Here is a 19,647-nt window from a genome sequence, read left to right on the forward strand (position 1 = left end):
TTTTCATATATAGAGATTTTTAAATATATTTTCTATATTTTCCTTGGTTTAAGGACTCTTTCCTGGGGCACTCTATGTAAGGAAAATGGACGTTTAATCTAAATCTAAAGAATATTCAAACACCAGCTGGCAAAGCTTTGTTTCACTGACCTCTTGTGGTTTAAGATTTAAGTCTGTTACAAGGAGCACTGCACATGCGCAAGTGTTATTTACATTATTTAAGACTTTTAAGACTTTTAGGGTGCTAGTAGCTGAATTCGAGATGAGACAATATGTTTTTTCATGATTTTAAAAATAAAATGTTCATGTGTTAGACATGACACTGACAACATGGCTTTCCCTTTGACAGGAGTGAGAAAAAATTAAGTGGAATTCTGTTTCCATACAGAAATGGAAGCGCCAGGGCAAGAGCCAACATGAAATGAGCATAAATAAAAGTGAAGCTAATCATTTTCTCCCCCCAAAAAAACCCTCCTTCTGTATAAATATTCACGCCAAAACAATTATTTGCATGGCATCATCTCCTTGATTAGAGTGAGGAAAAAAACCAAACTCCGTCTCAGTCTGATCTGAGCAGCACACATGGTCAGTCCTCCCACGCTGCAGTCTCATAAACTCTGTCTGAACCTGCCTCAGAGGAAAAACGCTCTCCCACATTCATGTAAGTACATCAGTCTCTTGGGTCTGACGGCTTTATTTGGTTTAGAAATATTCATTGTAAAATTATGTTTTTATTTTGTATCACAGGGAAAACGTTTTTTGTTATTCTTTTATTTTGTTTCCATACTTTTTGAAAACAGTTTCTCTGATAAATAAACAAGAGACCAGGATTTAAAGTGAGCTCACTCAGTGACACATTCTATCTGTGTTTACAACTTGTTTAATTTGTATTTGATTTTTCAGTCTTGGTTATAGTAATAAAGTGTCGACTACACACTGATGGCGAGTAAAAAGGTGACTCATCAAGCGACACTGATGCTGCTATTAATAACCTGGAGGGAGAGCATGCATTGCAATGGACTTACAGGTTGGCCCAGATTTGTTAAATTATGAGCTAATAAACCGCATGACACTTTTCACGTGTATACCCTTTCATCATTTGAACTCCTTAGTGGAAACCAAACCACGTTTAAACAAAGGATTTAATGGGACACACAATGAATTAAATGTTGTGCAGAGATGAGAGTTGCTGCCAGAATGGGTGCGACTTTGCGCTCACATTTCCAAGAAATGTGAAATGAGCGTAATGTCTGAACAGGCTGAACATACTGAAATAATGTTTTTTGATTTTTTTTAAAAATAAAAATTAAAGGCTATTTTCTGTATATTTTTCCCCTCTGCAGTGGATCCTCCTGAAGACCTTGTGATATCAGACCCTGGACATCTTGGACATCTCGACATTACATGGAGCCCCCCGGCCAGTTTGATCAATGTGACAGAGTGCCAAAAACAGTATCAGCTGGAGTACTTCAACACATACAAGAACACCTGGACTGTAAGTGCAAACCATTTTATTCACACCTTACATGGATGCACTTAACTTGCCAAATCGCTTGCCATGAAGTTAAAGCCATAGTGGTTACAGCAATTTTCATGTATATGCACTGGTTCTGATGGTGTAGTTGCGCTTCAAACACTACGGTGGTTGAAGCACGTGACGCCATACACTGCTACCTACTGGTCGGCCGTCGTAAGTGCAACGCAACTCTCTCAAATCCAAGTTGGCCAGCTCAATGCCACAAAATGCTGTGCAGCAAATCTATCTTGCCAATATTTACATAGGAAGAGACACTTGCATCTAAATAATATGTGGTAACATCAAGTAACAACTAAGGAGTGGCAGCCTTCAGTTGTTAAAATTTACAAGTATTGAATTTATGCTGTGGAAAAAATATAATTAATCATGTCCACTAATTTGGACATCATGCATCCCTGGATGTATTTAAGCTACAATTATAGGCCTGCTATTACTCTGATTCTATTGTTATTGAAAATACGTAATTTTTGTCTGTAAATCACTGTTTTTATGTCATAAAAATGTAACTTGCAGTTTTTATGACAAGAAAATGTGACAGTGTGTTTGAGGAAAATGTTAACTGGAGAAAATATATGCCTACAGTTGACTGGGGGGCTGAGAATTCGGGAGCAAAATATATACAAGTTATATAGAAGTTAAATACTTATAGCCAAGTTTCCACATCATTAATCATTTTATTCATGGTTTATATGCCTTCAGGTGAAAACTCAAACGCGTGCTCTCGAGCAGACGTGAAAAAACTCCTTGAAAAATGTGTGTTTAAAACAAAATGTTCAATATTAAAATATTTCTGCCACTGAAATATAATATAACATGTGCCTAAAGAGTAATAAAGATACTTTGGAAGAAAAAATCTTGACTGAATTGATCAAAAATAATGCATGACAGAGCTAAATCATTATTAGCCATTTAAATGAGACAATTCACCTCAGAGGGATGTCGTATGCTGTAAAGCCCTCTGAGGCAACTTCTGATTTGTGATATTGGACTTTATGAATGAAATTTTATTGAATTGAACATAAAAACACACATATAATATACTGTGTATTTTTATACTGAGAATACGTCTCTTAAAAAGTGTTTTTATTGCTGAACAGTGTATGAAAAATTATCATATTAATCAATAAAAATAATAATCTTGTGATTACGGTTGTAATCTCAGCAGCAGTGTATGGATACACTTGCTAAAATGAGAAATTGGGTGAACAAACAGGCCCTTCAAAGGACCAAACAATGCAGCAGGCTGATAAGGCTGAATTATGTTTTTGATGTCTCTCTGTGGAGTGTGCTTAACTTCATACAACCCTGATTATACATGTAAATCTTTGTTAGTCAAGTACTTATGTTAAAGAAATCAGGTTTCATATCTCAGGGGAAAAAACAGGTATCCTTTAAATTAAAATAAATGTGCCACTTCAACTTTAATGATCTGCCGCATCACTTTTGTTGTGGTACTTTACAGTGTTAGTCAGTGATTCACACGAGGAGAGCAGTTCTGTGGAAGGTGTGAAAGGTCTGTTTGGAATGATTTGGATATTAGCGAAGGGTGCAACACTTCAGGCCATTACACTGGAAACCTGTTAGAGGTTGCTTTAGATCTGTAGCTATGACCTCAGGTAGTGTGGGAACTTTTAATATGTTTCAGTGTCAGAACAGGTTCATATGGTTTCAATTTCACACAGCCTGGAGGCTCGTTGATCCTCTGAGAATATTCCAGTGAAGTTCACTGTTACAAACCTTTCATCATTTTATTTTTAATGAGGGGCAAAAACAAAAAAAGGACCCACAGGTCTCTTTCAAATCCCCAGGCTGGTTTTATTTTTGCCGGGTGGTGCATTGATTGAGCACAGGTTAATGTTTGTGTAACATATGCTGGTGTCTGAGTCAGTCAATGACAGATGTGACTATGTCATAACTAAGACAATGATCATATTTGACAATTGTGACGGCCCAGGCTCATCATGCGTTAAACGAAATACATTCATTGTTTATTCATTACTTACATGCTCCAGGACATGATCTTCTCGAGTGAGCACCTAAGGTGTCAAATTTAGTTTCAAACCACAATCGTTAGCTTTGAATTCAAGCATACAGTAAAGGAAAGCACAAGGTCGGGTTTCTCAGAACTATATCTGTCGTGGAAATTTAAAATTGGGAAGCAAACTTTATGTCATAAGCAAGGGATTATCTCCGGGTCTAAATAGGCTAACCAATGGGGAAGTGCCTACATTCTTTCTAATGGCCAGCAGGGGGCGACGCCACTGGTTGCAAAAAAAAGTCTATACGATAATGACTCTACATCTCACTTGATTTATATTTCAGTTAACATTTTCCTAATGAGTTTATGGTCTCAATCGCTAGTTTCAAGTCTTCTTCAACACAATATAATGTTCATTTTGTAAATAATGGTCCCATATAGGGTGTGACTACCTTGTGATTGACAAGTTGCAACCTGGTTGCTGTGTTCTCAGGTTCACAGTTAGATCCACCTCTCTGTCCTCCACAACTCCCCAGTCTCATCCAAATATGGTCACTTCTGGCTCCAAAAATACAACATGGCAACAGCCAAAATGCCAAACATGAGGCTTCAAAACAGTAGTCCACATACCAATAAGTGACGTCATGGTGGCTATGTCCACTTCTTTTATAAAGTCGATGGTCCAAAAGGCGTCTTTGTTGAAAGTCTGAGCATAGTAAACATACAATTACACTGTAATCTGAATAACACGGTTGTGTTCCTGGTTTGACAGGCTATCAGGACGTCCAGGATGACACACAGTGCCCAGTTTGATCTGATGAAAGACGTCAGAGTGAGAGTGTACACCTTGCTGAATGGACCCTGCACCAATGGCACCATGATGAAGAGCAAGAGCTACACTGAACTGATCCGGAAACCACTCAGCACAGGTCAGTCCTTAAGGTTTTATACATGGTGGTAAAGACATCAAGATATCTGGAAAATATGAATTGACATTGATTGGTTTTATTCCACTTTCTATCTCTAGGTGTTGTGGGTACTGCTGTCCAGGATTTTGTCTGTGTGTACCATAACATGAGGTACGTGGAGTGCAGCTGGGGAAGGAGCCCAAAGATGCCGACCAGCTCACAGCAAAATCTGTACTTCTGGTATGTCATGTGCTCATTAGAGGCGCTTTTAATCTCTTCAGCAGAGGTCAGTTGTCGACCACTTTGGTCCTGAGCTAAATTTCTATTAGATAGCTTCCCTTGAAGTTATTCATGGTCCTTGGAAGATAAATCCTGCCGACTTTAGTGATCCTCTGACTCTGCAGTGCCACAATGAAGTTGGCTTTGAATGAAATGGCTCGAGAACTTTGGATCAATTGCCATAAATTTGGAGCAGATATTCAAGATCCCTAAAGGATGAATCTGAACAGCTTTGGTGATCATTTGACTTGTTAACATCCACTTCAGAATCTGAGAAACTGAGAATTGTTGATGGTCTTAAATAATAGCTATGATTTATTTAAAGGTTCAGTGTGTAAGATTTAGTGGCATCTAGTGGTGAGGATTGCAGATTGCAACCAGATTAAACTTCTCCCGGTTAGAATTCCTTCAGGGTTCATTGTTCAGGAAGGTTTTTACTGTGAGACAAATTATCCGCAGAGGTCTCTTCCTCTCCAAAACAAGCGGACCAGGTGATTAAAAGCAGTAAAACACAGTATAAAGCAGTTTCACACCAGATATTAGTGTTTTTCTGATGCTGTTTGTCACAGACTGGCTTCTGTCTAAAGGGGCTGATGCGTGAAAATGCAAAACAGAAACAGCCCTGTCTAGAGTCTGTGTTTGATTTGTCTGTTGTGGGCGACTGCAGAAATATGCCGGTGAACACGGAATGAATGGAGATCGCCTCCAAAGATATCCACGGTCTGGGGCTCTTTATAGTTACACAGTCCACCAGTTACATATACACTGAAGTAAACATGCCAATCATATCATATCCCATTTCACCCTAAATCCTAAACACTGGAACTTGTTGAGGGTTGTTGAGTTGTAATGCCACGAAGTACCACAAAACAAAAGCTATTGACCTTGAGTTGCAGTGGTGCTAAACATATGGTGAACATCTTCAAACACAACTTTCCACAGTACTGTCAGGGTGAATAGACTGCACCCATATCAACAGTGTTTTATCTGTTCTGTCTCTTCGTCAGGCACAAAGAGCTGGAACAGGCAGAAGAATGCCCAAAATATTTGTTCTCAAGCGTAACCAGGAGTGGCTGCAACTTCACAGGGAAATCTCTCCCGGAGTACACCAATATAAACTTCTGCGTAAACGGCTCCTCTTCTGAAGGGCCCCTGAAACCGACATTCATCTCCCTGCAAATCCAAAACCAAGGTACATGCACGGTTACCTTCTGGTTTAACAGAGCCTTAACATGCAAACTCAGTGGGGGTCACAGTAATTATCACCCTCATGTTTTGACCCTGTGTTTCAGGCCATTACTTGCTCCAAAGTGATCTCGCCAAAATCAGTTTTTTGTTTTCTTCTCAGCTTCTTACACAATCTGTAATCTGTTCTGCGCTTTTTTATTGTTTATGCAGTGAAGCCTGACACCACAGAGAAAGTGCATCTGCAAACAGGTCCAGACATGCAGCTGGAGCTACACTGGGATGGTCCTGCTGGGAGGATTCCTGGACACTGCCTAGAATGGGTGGTGGAACACAATCAAGAGGAACCTGATGGGAAAATTGCTTCGGTATGGATTACCTAACGTGTAAATCTGAAGTAGTCACTGAACTAACCAGAATCCTTTTCACAGAAATCCTCTAGTGTGGAAGGTATACAACTTTCCACATCCTTTGTTTGTTTTGAATGGGCTTAAACAGATGCTGGACTGATGACAGCACTGCAAAGCCACCTGTGGTAAACAGGATTAGGCTGCTGTGAGAGTCATAGAAGCATCTTCTTTAAACATGTTGCATTCTCTTTAAATTCCTCCTTAAATCACAGAGTTTTTGCGCAGAGATTTAGCCCAGTCACTGGAATAAAACATTAGCATTGTATATTTCTGCAAACCACAGAAAGCCACAGGTTACATTTGTATGTTTCATATGTATCAAAGCAGCTTTCTCAAGGGACGTAGTTCAGGTTACATGTATGTGATTCGAGTTTCTCATCAAGCAGAGGGGGGAATGTTGCATGGTGCGAGAAAAAGTCAGTACATTTCTAGCTGTGTTTATGGCGACAAAACCCTGTATTTTTTACGATACATCGAAACATTTCCAGCCATGTTTGTGGCAACCAAACTAGGTTTTTGGAGCCAAAACATCATGTTGTAGTTATGGTTTTTGTGCCTAAAAGTAACCCCACATTAACTACAGCACTGACACAAAATGAAATTAAAAAATTGAACAAAGAAACATTACGTTTCTTCAAAACCGCAACAAATGAAACGAACAAATTTAACATGTCCATGGTTTGCTGAAACGTACAACGCAAACATTTAATCTGACAGCTGGGTTGAGAGATTAGTTTCCGTGCCTAACCAGCTTGGTGGTAATTTGGTTTATTCCCCCTGCAGCGTTTTATTCACTTTTCAAAGTACTGAGAACAATTAAAAGGTTAAATATCAAAACACCGCTGACATTTATTGCCAGACACTTAAATCAGATTATGATCTCACGCTTCCAGTTAAACACAAACCTGTCACAAGAGCAACGGACTGTGACAAAATAAAATATTAAAAAGCAATAAAAGACACTCGAGGTATGACTTGTTTTTCAAAGACCACATCACATGTAATAACCACACCACAACAGAACAGTAGCATTAAAATACCTCAGCACCACTTTGATTACAGCGGTGATTACATAGACTGTGAAGAAATGCATAAGGATTTTTGCAGCGCAGTTTCTTCATTGCACTAAAATTTAAATATCCATCCACAACAACACAGGCGCTGGTATTGTTTTCTCATCATGAGTGTTTATATGTGTGCATGTCATGGAAGCGAAATGTGCACCTGCTGGCACCAGTTGTAGCAGGAACCACCACAGAAGCGGTTTTGAGTATTTTACCAGGTATTTATACAGTATGTCTGTCTGAGGACTGATTTTGTCAAAACATTTTTGTACAGTAACAACCCTGCAAGATGCAGTCATGAAACTTTATAGGTGTTTAGAGATCAAAGTAAAGGCTGAGTTCAAAGATGGGTGTGGTCTGAGCAAGGGGGCTAAAAGTAGTGGGGTAGGAAGCAGAGAGGAGGCCCTCGGCTCCCCCAACTTTACACCCCTGGCCCACATTTGTTTTAAGTTGTGGTTCGCTGTATCACAGCTGGGCTTATCCCTTCGCAAAATGGGCTCCAGTTTGTGGCCACCAATACTTTGATTTGGCCTCCACTGACTCCTGAGACAGTTATCTGGGTCTTAAGCTGCAAGATGTCAATCTGTATTTCCCCAGAGCGTTGCTAACTTGTTTGTGCACTTTGGTGCTGTGCAGGTCGAGAGTTATTAAAGGTAGAAGAAAAGAAAAGGTGACCTAATGCTGTTTAAAACTGGGTTGATGGGTGTGGTGTGACTGAATCAAATGTGCCATATGACCAGGACAATGAGCTAAAAGATAGTAAAATAAAAATACTGATTAATGCAACTAAGCCAGTTTAGACTTTGGGCTATGAGTGTTAACTTTCTGACTCTAACTTATCTTCAAATCATGTTTCTACAGCAGCAGATTTCAACCAAACAGACGACCCTATCTCTGCCCGCCATCCACGACAATCAGAGTAACTGCTTCAGGGTTCGGTCCAGATTGCACAAGTACTGTGCAGAAAAGAGCTTTTGGAGTGAGTGGAGTCGTCCGACATGCCACCCAGGTAATGACGTTTCAATTTACTACAACAAACTTGTTGTCATTACAAAGAAAAAACTCAAAATATATGCATGAAATCAGTTCACCAGAGGGCGACAAAAAAAGATTAACCACCAGTACTGCCCCAGTGCGCCATCCACCAAACGGATTTTGTCACATGTATTAATGCGTCACATAGAAATCTGACAAATCTCTGCATGAGCTGTTATAGATCATGGGTTTAAATGCTTGAGAGATTTATTTCTAATGCGGCTTTCCTAAAAGATCTACTCAGAGTGTTTCCCGCTGGTAAAGGATTTACAAACTAAGCTGTGAAGCAACTTTTGTGTTTAAAGCCACATCAGCAAGTCCTCATGAGTCCCGCTAACTTTTTGGATTCCCAGCTGGAAGACCCTGATGTCCTCACCAAATAGTAAGTTCAATTTTATATTATCTATAATTATTGTTTTTATGATACTGCAAAACATAAATTGCATATGGCATTTTCATATTTAAAAAAAAAAAATCATTATTTTCATGCCTTTTGTTCTCATGTTTACTTCAGTTTGATGTTATTTTTGCTCCATATTATTAGGATTTTGTTAAATGAATAATCTAAGTCAATTAAAAATATCAAAAATAAAAAATAAAAAAATATATACATTAACAATTAATTACATTTTGTGTGCATTCTAATCTGTTTTTATGTCAGTATCTAATTTATGTCACCTCACCAGGTGTGTCAAAATACCAAAATGACATTTCAGGCTATTAGGCAGCATTAAAACATTGTTGTCCTTTTGCAAAACCAAAAAACATACTAAAATTTCAACATGTACAACCCTTCTAATGTGTCCAATTTTTTTTACAGCCACTGATGCTGCCCAGATCTGGTCCGCTGAATGGCAGGAGGAAGGATCACCTTCTGTTTAGGCATCAGAGAGTACTGGCAACATCCTGACAGAAATGTTATGATAATTTTGAGAGGCTCAAACTGATGAGTGCACCATGAATGTATTTTAAGGGCTTCAAACAAGAGACATTTAGTAGCCTGAAAGGCCTCAGTGGCACTTTGTGTTCATTTATGTGGGGTCATTTAAAAATTTCAAATTTGTTTGGGACTTTATACCACTTAGCAGCAAAAATACTGCACTTGTAAAATGATTTTTTGTATATCTATGACTCACCGTGTGTTACCTTGAATTCATTCAGAAAACTTTGTTTCACTCTTATAATGATAATATAATAATAAACTTTATTTATATAGCACCTTTCGAAACACAGTTATTAAGTGCTTTACAAAACTAAATAAAAGACAAAGCAATAAAACAAGATAAAAGCAATAAAATAGAATACAAATAACATAGTAAAAACACACAAAAAAAGTTAAACCACCACAGTGAACGAAGAACACAAAGAAGGTGAACATTCGGTCTGAATTTTAGTTATTGGGGTCCACATTTAACGTTGGTTCTCAAACTCTTACACAACTCGTGCAGTATTATCCAGATGGCATTTATCCAGTCATATGCTCAGTACTTCCCAAACACAAGAATTTTCACTAAAACGCTGTAATATAAAAAAAAAGAGCAGAGTTCAAATACCCAGTCAGGTTACTTGTCTGTACATTAAACTTGTTTTGGTGAAAATACCTTTTTTAGATTCTTTGCTCACCATGGAGGCATTCGTGAAAAACAATTTTTTTCTTTATCCCAAAAGGTAACACAGGGTGAGCAACTGATACACAAATGGCTTTTTTATTTTTTCTTAATATCTGTATTTACAGTATGTTGAGTGCATTATATCATGAAAAGGATTAAGCTTTTGATTGTACAGCTACTGTTGCACAGCTGGTGACTCATACTGTATCTGTCTGTCTGTCATCATTGCATCTAAGAGTGGGAGTTGGCCACATTAAGGACCGCAGTGCACAGATAGAGTGGTGGTTTTTTTCCATTGCCTAATGTAACGTTTGTTTTGTTAAAGGGACATTACACAACTGTAGTTTGGAAGGTACTGACAAGTATTATCTGTTTTTATTTTCATTAGAATGTAGGAGTGCTGGTTATGGGGCTCTAAGTAAAATGTGATGAAGCTGTGTTCTGCTGAGCGCACTGTATTGTATGGGTACTTGAAGGCAACAGCATCTGTATGCATTGCACAGTGTGGAAGAAAGGGGGGGTCAGTAGGGGTCTAGTAGTTCATTTTGCCTCTTGAAGGTAAATGGTTGTTGGCCACAGACTGCCTTTTCATCTAATTTGCTGAATGTTAAAATTGGTCTCAAAGACTCTTGTTAAAATCTCCTTCTGGATGTACACCGATATTGTATAACTAATTGGATGTTTGTTTCGATGTTTTATGGTTGACTACTCGCCAAAACCCTTGCCAATTTATTAAAACGTGCATGACTTCACTCTTGTTAAAATTCCTATTTCTACCAATACAGAAGAAATGGACTTAAAGTATCCGTAGCTTCAGGCTTGAAAAATGAAACTCTGATCTCTGATTTGAAGTGTCACAATATTTTGGCAAAATACATTTTTTTACCACACTCTATGCTGGTGTCTCTGTTATTGCTGTCCAGATGGTTGATTAGGGTGTCTCACAAGGGTCAACATTAAGTCCCATGTTGTTTTAGGAAATAAGTATCTATTTTCCACCATATATTGCAATGTCCATTTATATGCTGATGATACCATCCTGTATTCCATCAGCAGCTCTACTGCAAACCGGGCATTTCTTCAAGTTAGTCTGCTTTTGTCAACCTCCAGACCTCTTTTATTACTTTAAAACTTTATAAACTCAAAAAAAAAAAAAAAAAACAGTACACATTTCACAAAAGCACAGCACTTTGATGTCCCTACTCCTAAATATAATGATACAGTGTGGCATTATAAGAACTTAGGAATTTGGTTAGATAGAAAATTCTATAAAGCTCATGAACTCTAAAGCTGAAAATTCTGATTGGATTCTTGTATGGGAACAGAAAACTGACCATTTTACAATCCACTATTTTATGGAGATATCCCGACCCTTTAAGCACTGGACACCATTTACACGCAACATTTGATTCATTATAATCACACAGCTATCACTTTTTTTTTTCACAGGTTACATGAAAAGGTTGAACGGCAATTTAAAGACTATGTCATCCCAGCTAATGAGATTTTCAACTCACTTATTTGAGTTTAATGTAACCAACCATGTCTTGGATCACAGAAAACGTTGAATTAAAAAACTAAATTACCAACTCTGACTCGGAGAAAACTGGTTTCTGGTACTATGCTCCTTACATCACTGAAATGAACTGCAAAATAAACAAAACATTGATTCCCCTGACGGACTTTAATGTTCTTCTTGCTGATATTTTTAGCATGTGTGACCATTTTGATGTGTCTGTGTGTGGTATGTGTGTGTAATTACTGCTTTGTTTGGCAAAATTTTGTCTCTCATACAACGAAAGTGTTCAAATTACTCATGAATACCAATGTCCGAATATGCATCATCAGCTTTGTTTAGACATTGTGCTCATCATTTATTGTTGGTTATTTAGATTTTTGTGAGGTTCATTGATAGCTTTTTTTGACAAAGGGATATGTAAAAAAAAAAAAAAAAAAAAAAAGAGTGTAAATGAGTGTAAATTTGTGTGTATGTTTGTTACAGAAAAGCAAGAAGTCGCGTCTGAACCAGAATGGGACATGGTACCTGTCTACGTTTATATCGCTGTTGCCATCATCGCCATACTGGTGCTGTCGCTATGTGTGGGGGCAGTGCTTAAAGTGTGAGTAAACACACACATATACAGTATACGGTGAGATATACAGAAAGATTTACTCTGAAATTAGAAGCTCACTGCAAAATGTGTCTGTTGTAGGAGGAGATCGAGACAAGTAAAGAAGCCAGACTCTCTGCTCACCACCCTGTTTGCCAGAAATTCAGTCCTTACAGTGACAGACGTGTAAAAAGACCAGGAAACCTCTATCGCTCTCAAACAGCACCTTTGTCAGATGATTTTTATCGTATAGCATTCCACCTCTCTTGTTGTTGGATTGAAAATCACACAATGAAGCTCTCAAAGATGCCTCACAGTCATCAGATTACTACTGCCAACACACAGTTACTGAAGATATAACACATTAGGCTGAAGGTTACAGTGGGTTATTTACCAAAAATATAACACACATTTTTTATGTACATTTTTATACAAATGCTTGAATTTACATGAACTATTCTGAGTCATGTTAACTGGAAATGTTATGTTCATGATTGTTTACTGTTTGCTATGACACTTGCCAGCTGATTCAGTCAGCAGTATAACCAGTGTTGTGTTCAGGAGCAGTTGCTTATTCTTTGGGAATTTGTTTTTGATGTTTTTACTATTTGCCAGATCTCTTGCCAGCTGAGTCACTCAGTACTACTCCACTTCATGATGTGGAGAAATTTTTATTGAAATCTGTTTTATATTTTCTTGTTAACTTGTTTACTTTTTGCCTAAACTCTTGCCTCTTGGTCCAGACATCAGAGGTTTTATTATTACATCCAGACCCATTATATAATGGATAATATGTATGAAAAGGTTTAGTACTTTACTGCACACCAGGCCAATGAAGTCTTTGATCATCCCAAGAATTTATAATAATGACTGAGTGGACTTTTTTTTAACTTGAAAGGGTTTAATACAAAAGAGTGTCAGGTGATTATAATGCCAAGACTCCTTGCCAGTTTTGTCTTGAAGAATTTAAATTGTAACTCAACCTGCAAAACGATCCTAAATGTTGCCAAAATGTCTCAGTTACACCAAATGTACTCCACCTTTCTTCTGAATTTTGTACATTTTTATTGTTTGAAATTGTAGAGTTGGTCAGATGTTATCATGCTTTTATGTGCAACGTGCCTCATAAAAATGTCTCTTTTTAAAACATTCAGACATCCAGATACCTGACCCTATCTGTCTGTTCTTGAATAAAGACTTTGTGAGTATCATAAACAGGAAGTATGATGCAGAAAATGAATGTATCACACGCAGCTTTCATGTGTTCATATCTTGTCGGACTATTTTGGGCTCTTACTGTATGTGTTTACAGGGTCAACATAATTTCAACTGCTGTTACTTTGAGTTATTATGTAGTAAGAGTTTTGAACCGTAACCTGCTTTTATATTTACGGCATTTTTATGGAATAATAATGCAAATGCATAATGGGTATATGGTGCACATTGTCTCTGTATTTCATGGACGACATCTGACATGTGCTCATAGGTTGCAGAAGAAAAAAGTGTCCATTGGGTACAATAAAAAAACTTGTCAAATATTTTTTGTTCAATTTACTGACACGCAGCAGTTTTTGTAGGGGTGGCCAGATGGGGCCACTGAAAATCTTGGTGACACACCAAAAGCAAAAGCAAAAGCAAAAGCCGTAACTGAATTTCAGGAATTCAATTATGCTGTTGTAGTATATACGTAGACTAGTTAAAAACAATGTCAGTATGAAGAGTTATAAACATACTGATATACTTTGGATTCTTGTTATAATAATAATGATAATAATAGAATTTTATTTATATAGCACTTTTCAAACAGTTACAAAGTGCTGTACAATAAAACTAAACATGTTTAAAAAACAAGGAGAATAAAACATGGCATAAAATGTCATTTAGTAAAAGATAAAATAAGGAAGGCCAAAGCTAAAATCAAGGGAATAAATGGGAAATAACATCAATAAGATACCAATAAAATATAAGGACAGTTCAGATAAAAGCAGGATTAATACCTACGCACATGACCTACGCCGTTGTGATCATTTATACTTGTCTCTGTGTCACTCTGCAGTTACACCTCCAAAACACTAGTCGGCGGCGGAGTTTTCTGTGTAATGCAAATGCAAAGTTTAGTTGATTCAAAACACACATTAAACACACATTAAACATGGCTTAATAGCGACAATTTCAAACACAAGTACACAAATCGGCTTCACTATAACTCGCAGCATTCACAGACAAACACTTGTCTTTATCTGGACACATTTTTCCCACAAATACAACATGCTAACGTTATTAGCACAAGCCTATGGCATTTTACATTGTATAAATTAGCCTAGCAGCTAGTGATCATATCCACTTCTCATATAAAACCAGGGACAACAGCAACATTTAACAAAAGTAACGGCACACAGTTTGGCTCCAATATAACTCAGGGAGCCAATGTAAAGAGGCTAAAACTGGTGTGATGTGGTTGTACTTCTTGGTTTGGGTTAAAAGCCTTGGGCTGAGTTCTGAACGATCTGAAGTCGTTGCAAGGTTTTTTGATCAAGACAGGAATAAAGGCTCAAGACGTGAAGAGATAAAAGTATGTACAACATTTTCTGTATCTCTAAAAGTTAAAATAGATCTTATTTAAGCAATATTTTTGAGGTGATAAAAATATGATTGGTCAAGCTTAGCGACATGCTGTACAAAACATTCTAAAGTTAATGTCACTAATTATCTGATGTGCAAAGACTCATACAAACATTTTGAGTTCCATAACAATCCCAGTGTATTAATGTGTTTATGTCAAATAGGCTGGTTATCCTTTTCCTTAAAATTCAAATATACAGCTTTAATTTGAAGGCCTACGCTGATTCTGAGGAACAAAACATTTACTGGGAACAAGCCCTCTCAAGTTTGGAAAACACCACACAGAGACTCCAACTATTTTATTATTTTCATGAGGTGGGGCCAGTAAGGGGGCCAGCGATTGTATTGCGCCACTAACATGCAAGCCAGGGAAAGATGAATGATGAAAAAGACAGCTTGGGTTTTTTGTTATTAGGGGCACAATATGGGATGTTTGTTTTGAAAAATGTCTAACAAGTCACTGGATGTTGTAATACATAATAAACTACACAGGAAGCCGCACATAAATTATATCAAAGGCAAAATTTCAAAGTCAACTGCAATATTATATGAAGATCTTCTAAATCAAGCCTCATTATACATCTTATACTGTTCCTTTATTCTACCATACACTTCATATAGAACAAACACAAATCCAATTTTCATACTTCAAAAGATAGCCATGAGAATTGTGAGCAAAACCCCATATAAAGAACCAACAAACTCATTATTTGCTAAACTAAAGACTATTAAATCTGAAGATTTGGTAACCTGGGAAACTTACCTAAAAGACATTCACAAATGCTGCATAAATTCCAGACACCAGCTTACTCAATTTAAAGTGTTTCACAGGCTCCACTACTCCTGTACTAAACGTCACTCCTTTTATCCCTCTGTCTCTCCACTTTGCCCAAAATGTAAATCAGCAGAAGGAACCCGGGGCCACCTCTTTTGGTCTTGCCCCAAGCTGAACAAGTTCTGGTTAAATATTTTTAAGTACTTTTCAGAAGTGTACAACTGTGATATTACACCAGACCCACGCACTGCCATTCCGGATGGAACCTGACATCCATCAGCTTTATCTCACTTGCAACAAAAGCCAATACAATAGGGCATGGTGGTGGCAAAAAGGAATATCCTGACTCTTTGGAAAACTGAGGATGTGCCTTCTTTCATGACCCGGTTGACAGAAATCACCAGCTTCTTACACATGGAGAGGCATTTATCACGAATGGCCCAAAATGTTTGCATGCATGTACAGATACATGTTCATAACAGGTTGGACAAATAACATTTGGTTACTTGTACTATATGCATATGTATTTTGTACTGTTAACTTCCATGGGTGGGGGGAGGGTGATTTGTACCTGGTTTTGTGTTGTTTGTGTCAATATCTGAAAATCTACAAATAAAAATATATGTATATAAAAAATATTGAAGATTTGGTCTACGTTAAAACAGCTCAAATTATGTACAGAGCAAAAAAACAAAACAATTATTATCTGAAAGTATCGAAAAGTTGGTTCAGAAGAGAGTAAGCCAGCATGCTTTGAGAGATATTTTCATAGTGTTATAAGCTGTAGCTTCAGCCTACACCTTTTACAGACTGCAGAAGTGTCTAAGTTATGTTAAATGACTATGTTCTGCACTGTATTAATGTAACATGGTAGACTGTATATGCACCTTCATCTTACCTGACCTTTAGTCTAGTGGCACTGATTGGATGTGGTTTGTGTGTGCAGTGGTGCTGTGTGTGTGGGGCAATTACTGATTGAGGACAGGTGTGATCCAGGTGCTTCCCTCCCTGAGGTAAATCAAGCTGCAGGCTGCAAACACTGCTCCCTCTCTCTTATTCCCTGTGTGCTCCTAATCTGCTAAGGCTAAGACCAAGGTCTCCCCGACATGCCGCAGCCTTAAGGTCAAGTTGCACCTTCAGAAAGGCTGCAGAATGCTGCCGGCGTCATGTGTGGCAGCAGTCTGAAGTCAGTTTAATGTGACAGCGAAGGTCAATGACAGAGGCAACCAAGTGCGGCAAAAGTGGACCTTGGCCTGCTTTCCTCCTCCTCCCTCTCAGCGAGTAAAGAACTGATCACCCCTGTTTCATTCAATGACCTATTTCAAATAAAACAAACTGTCAAAGGCACTGTGAGCAGTGATATTAACAAAATGAGTGGACACAATGACTGAATGAAGGCGTCTGCCTCAGCTAACAGTGAGCACGGTTACATGCGTACAATAATCAGATAACTGTGAATAATCAGGTAATGGTAATAATCCGATTTGACGCGTTTACGTGCACTTCAATAATCTGATAATCAGAAAAATCTGGTTTACATGATTCAGTCCTTCAGTTGGATTTCTCCTCAAGTACATGACATAAAACTCAAACTTCTTGTTACAGTAGGTACTCATATCCTTGAAAAACCTCGAAAAGTATGCAAGTCATATATTTGCAAAATAAAGCACTTATCATGCTGACAGCTTATATTCTTACAGTACTGTTTGTTTTTATCATTAACAAATACATGTGAGAGCATTCGAATGTGTAGTTTATCAGTGTGGAGCCAATTTTACATAGTAGTAAAGTAAAAGTACTGCAAAGTGCAATATACAAGTGTATTGTATATAAACGTGTCACACAAAGTGCATAACATATAAGTAAAATAAAATAAAAGTGACAATTTAAACACTGAGAATATAAAAATATATTATTTTATGTAAAATCTTTATCTGAAAGGAAACAAAAGCTGTCAGATTAACGTAGTGGAGTAGAAAGTACAATATTTCCCTCTAAAATGTAGTGAAGTGGGAGTATAAAATAGCAAAACCCGAAAGAAACCAGATTAAAGGGTATACATGCACCGAATAATCTGACTACTGGGGAAAAAGCTAGGTGTGTTTATCTGATTTCTCATAATCAGATAATGGCGTTTATCTGATAAAGTCTATCAGATTATGCTGTTACATGACCACTTGAATAATCAGGTAACTCCGGAAATCAGATAATGATCGGTTTATTAGTGTGCATGTAAACGCGTTCAGTGTGTTATCCAAGGACGGATAGCATCAACTAAGGCTGGTGAAATCCTGACCTCGTTGAAACCTGTCTCTTCTCAGAACTCCTGAAGACAAAACATTCAAGTGGAAACGTATCACCACGAACACAAAGGGTGGTCCATCAGACTGAATGCCTCGTCCTGGAAATATTTCAATTCCTCTGACTTGACAGAAGTAAACACTAAGGGATTATTTACTCATTCAAATAAAAATGGTTCCAGTTAAAACACAATAGGCTATTAAATGTCTGCATAATTCGCCTGTCACGACTGCAACAGCTGCAACTACTTTATAAGCCTTTTTTATTTTAATCCTTTGTGTATGCGTCATGATATATTTGTTTAAACAGAAACAATGATAACTATCGCTGCTGCACATTAAGTCTCTGTTGTCTTATTGCATTTTCATAAATTTCAACCTATCTCACAAGTCAATCTCAATAACAGTCATGAAGTAACATGCCATTACCTGCACAGCTGCATTTGCATTAAATTAAAAAACATCTAATGTACAGCAGGACGTAAGGTTGGTGAAACTGCTATAGGAATGAATTGCTCTGACATAAACAGCATTCAGTGGTCTCATTTCAAACAGTGAAGAGCCACATTTGCCTTTTGGTTTCCACGTGCAACACTGGGCTGTATCTGAATATTCTGCTCAGCATTATGTTTTGAATGATTATGAATTCAAAATACTGTTCATAGGCAAATATTTTCAGCTGTGGCATGCCTGTAAGTAGACAGAAACAGCTGTGTGAGTGAAGAACTACGAATGGTCTTTGAATAATTTCTCATTTTATTTATATAAACACTCATCGGCCACTTTATTAGGTACATCTTGCTAGTACCGGGTTGGACCTCTTTTGCCTTCAGAACTGCCTTAAATCTTAGTGGCATGGATTCAACAAGCTGCTGGAAACATTCCTCAGAGATTTTGGTCCATATTGACATGATAGCATCACACAGTTGCTGCAGATTTGTTGGCTGCACATCCATGATGAGAATCTCCTGTTCCACCACATCCCAAAGGTGCTCTATTGGATTGAGATGTGGTGACTGTGGAGGCCATTGGAGTACAGTGAACTCATTGTCATGTTCAAGAAACCAGTTTGAGATGATTTGAGCTTTGTGACATGGTGCATTATCCTGCTGGAAGTAGCCATCAGAAGATGGGTACAGTCATAAAGGGATGGACACGGTCAGCAACAATACTCAGGTAGGCTGTGGTGTTTAAACCATGCTCAGTTGGTACTCAGGGGCCCAAAGTGTGCCAAGAAAATATCCCCCTCACCATTACACCACCACCACCACCAGCCTGAACCGTTGATACAAGGCAGGATGGATCCATGCTTTCATGTTGTTTACACCAAATTCTGACCCTACCATCTGAATGTCACAGACTCATCAGACCAGGCAACGTTTTCCAGTCTTCTATTGTCCAGTTTTGGTGAGCCTGTGTGAACTGTAGCCTCAGTTTCCTGTTGTTAGCTGACAGGAGTGGCACCTGGTGTGGTCTTCTGCTGCTGTAGCCCATCTGCTTCAAGGTTGGACGTGTTGTTGGTTCAGAGATGGTCTTCTGCAGACCTTGGTTGTAACCAGTGGTTATTTGAGTTACTGTTGCCTTTCATCTTGAACCAGTCTGGCCATTCTCCTCTGACCTCTGGCATCAACACTGGATATTTTCTCTTTTTTGGACCATCCTCTGAAAACCCTAGAGATGGTTGTGTGTGAAAATCCCAATAGATCAGCAGTTTCTGAAATACTCAGACCAGCCCATCTGGCACCAACAACCATGCCACGTTCAAAGTCACTTAAATCAGCTTTCTTCCCCATTCTGATGCTCAGTTTGAACTTCAGCAGGTCGTCTTCACCA

The 19,647-nt window shown here is 38.1% G+C and overlaps 1 protein-coding gene across 4 annotated transcripts; it reads left to right on the plus strand.

The window, feature by feature from the left end:
* Positions 1-524: 524 nt before the first annotated feature.
* il13ra2 (interleukin 13 receptor, alpha 2) lies at positions 525-13,655 on the plus strand. 4 transcript variants are annotated; one of them, XM_033636703.2, is made up of 10 exons: positions 525-661; positions 904-1,027; positions 1,344-1,495; positions 4,288-4,444; positions 4,543-4,663; positions 5,710-5,894; positions 6,101-6,255; positions 8,223-8,370; positions 12,009-12,126; positions 12,220-13,655. In XM_033636703.2, exons 2-10 carry the CDS (start codon positions 940-942, stop codon positions 12,305-12,307), a joined length of 1,212 nt encoding a protein of 403 aa, XP_033492594.2. In that variant the 5' UTR covers positions 525-661; positions 904-939; the 3' UTR covers positions 12,308-13,655. The 4 variants fall into 4 exon arrangements, with proteins under 4 accessions (XP_033492594.2, XP_033492610.2, XP_078028544.1 ...); XM_033636719.2 differs by lacking the exons at positions 12,009-12,126; positions 12,220-13,655 and adding exons at positions 8,702-8,778; positions 9,217-10,901; XM_078172417.1 differs by having other exon boundaries at positions 532-661; positions 916-1,027.
* Positions 13,656-19,647: the final 5,992 nt, after the last annotated feature.

The sequence above is a fragment of the Epinephelus lanceolatus genome, chromosome 11 (assembly GCF_041903045.1).
Source record: "Epinephelus lanceolatus isolate andai-2023 chromosome 11, ASM4190304v1, whole genome shotgun sequence".
In the NCBI taxonomy this organism is placed as follows: Eukaryota; Metazoa; Chordata; class Actinopteri; order Perciformes; family Serranidae; genus Epinephelus; species Epinephelus lanceolatus.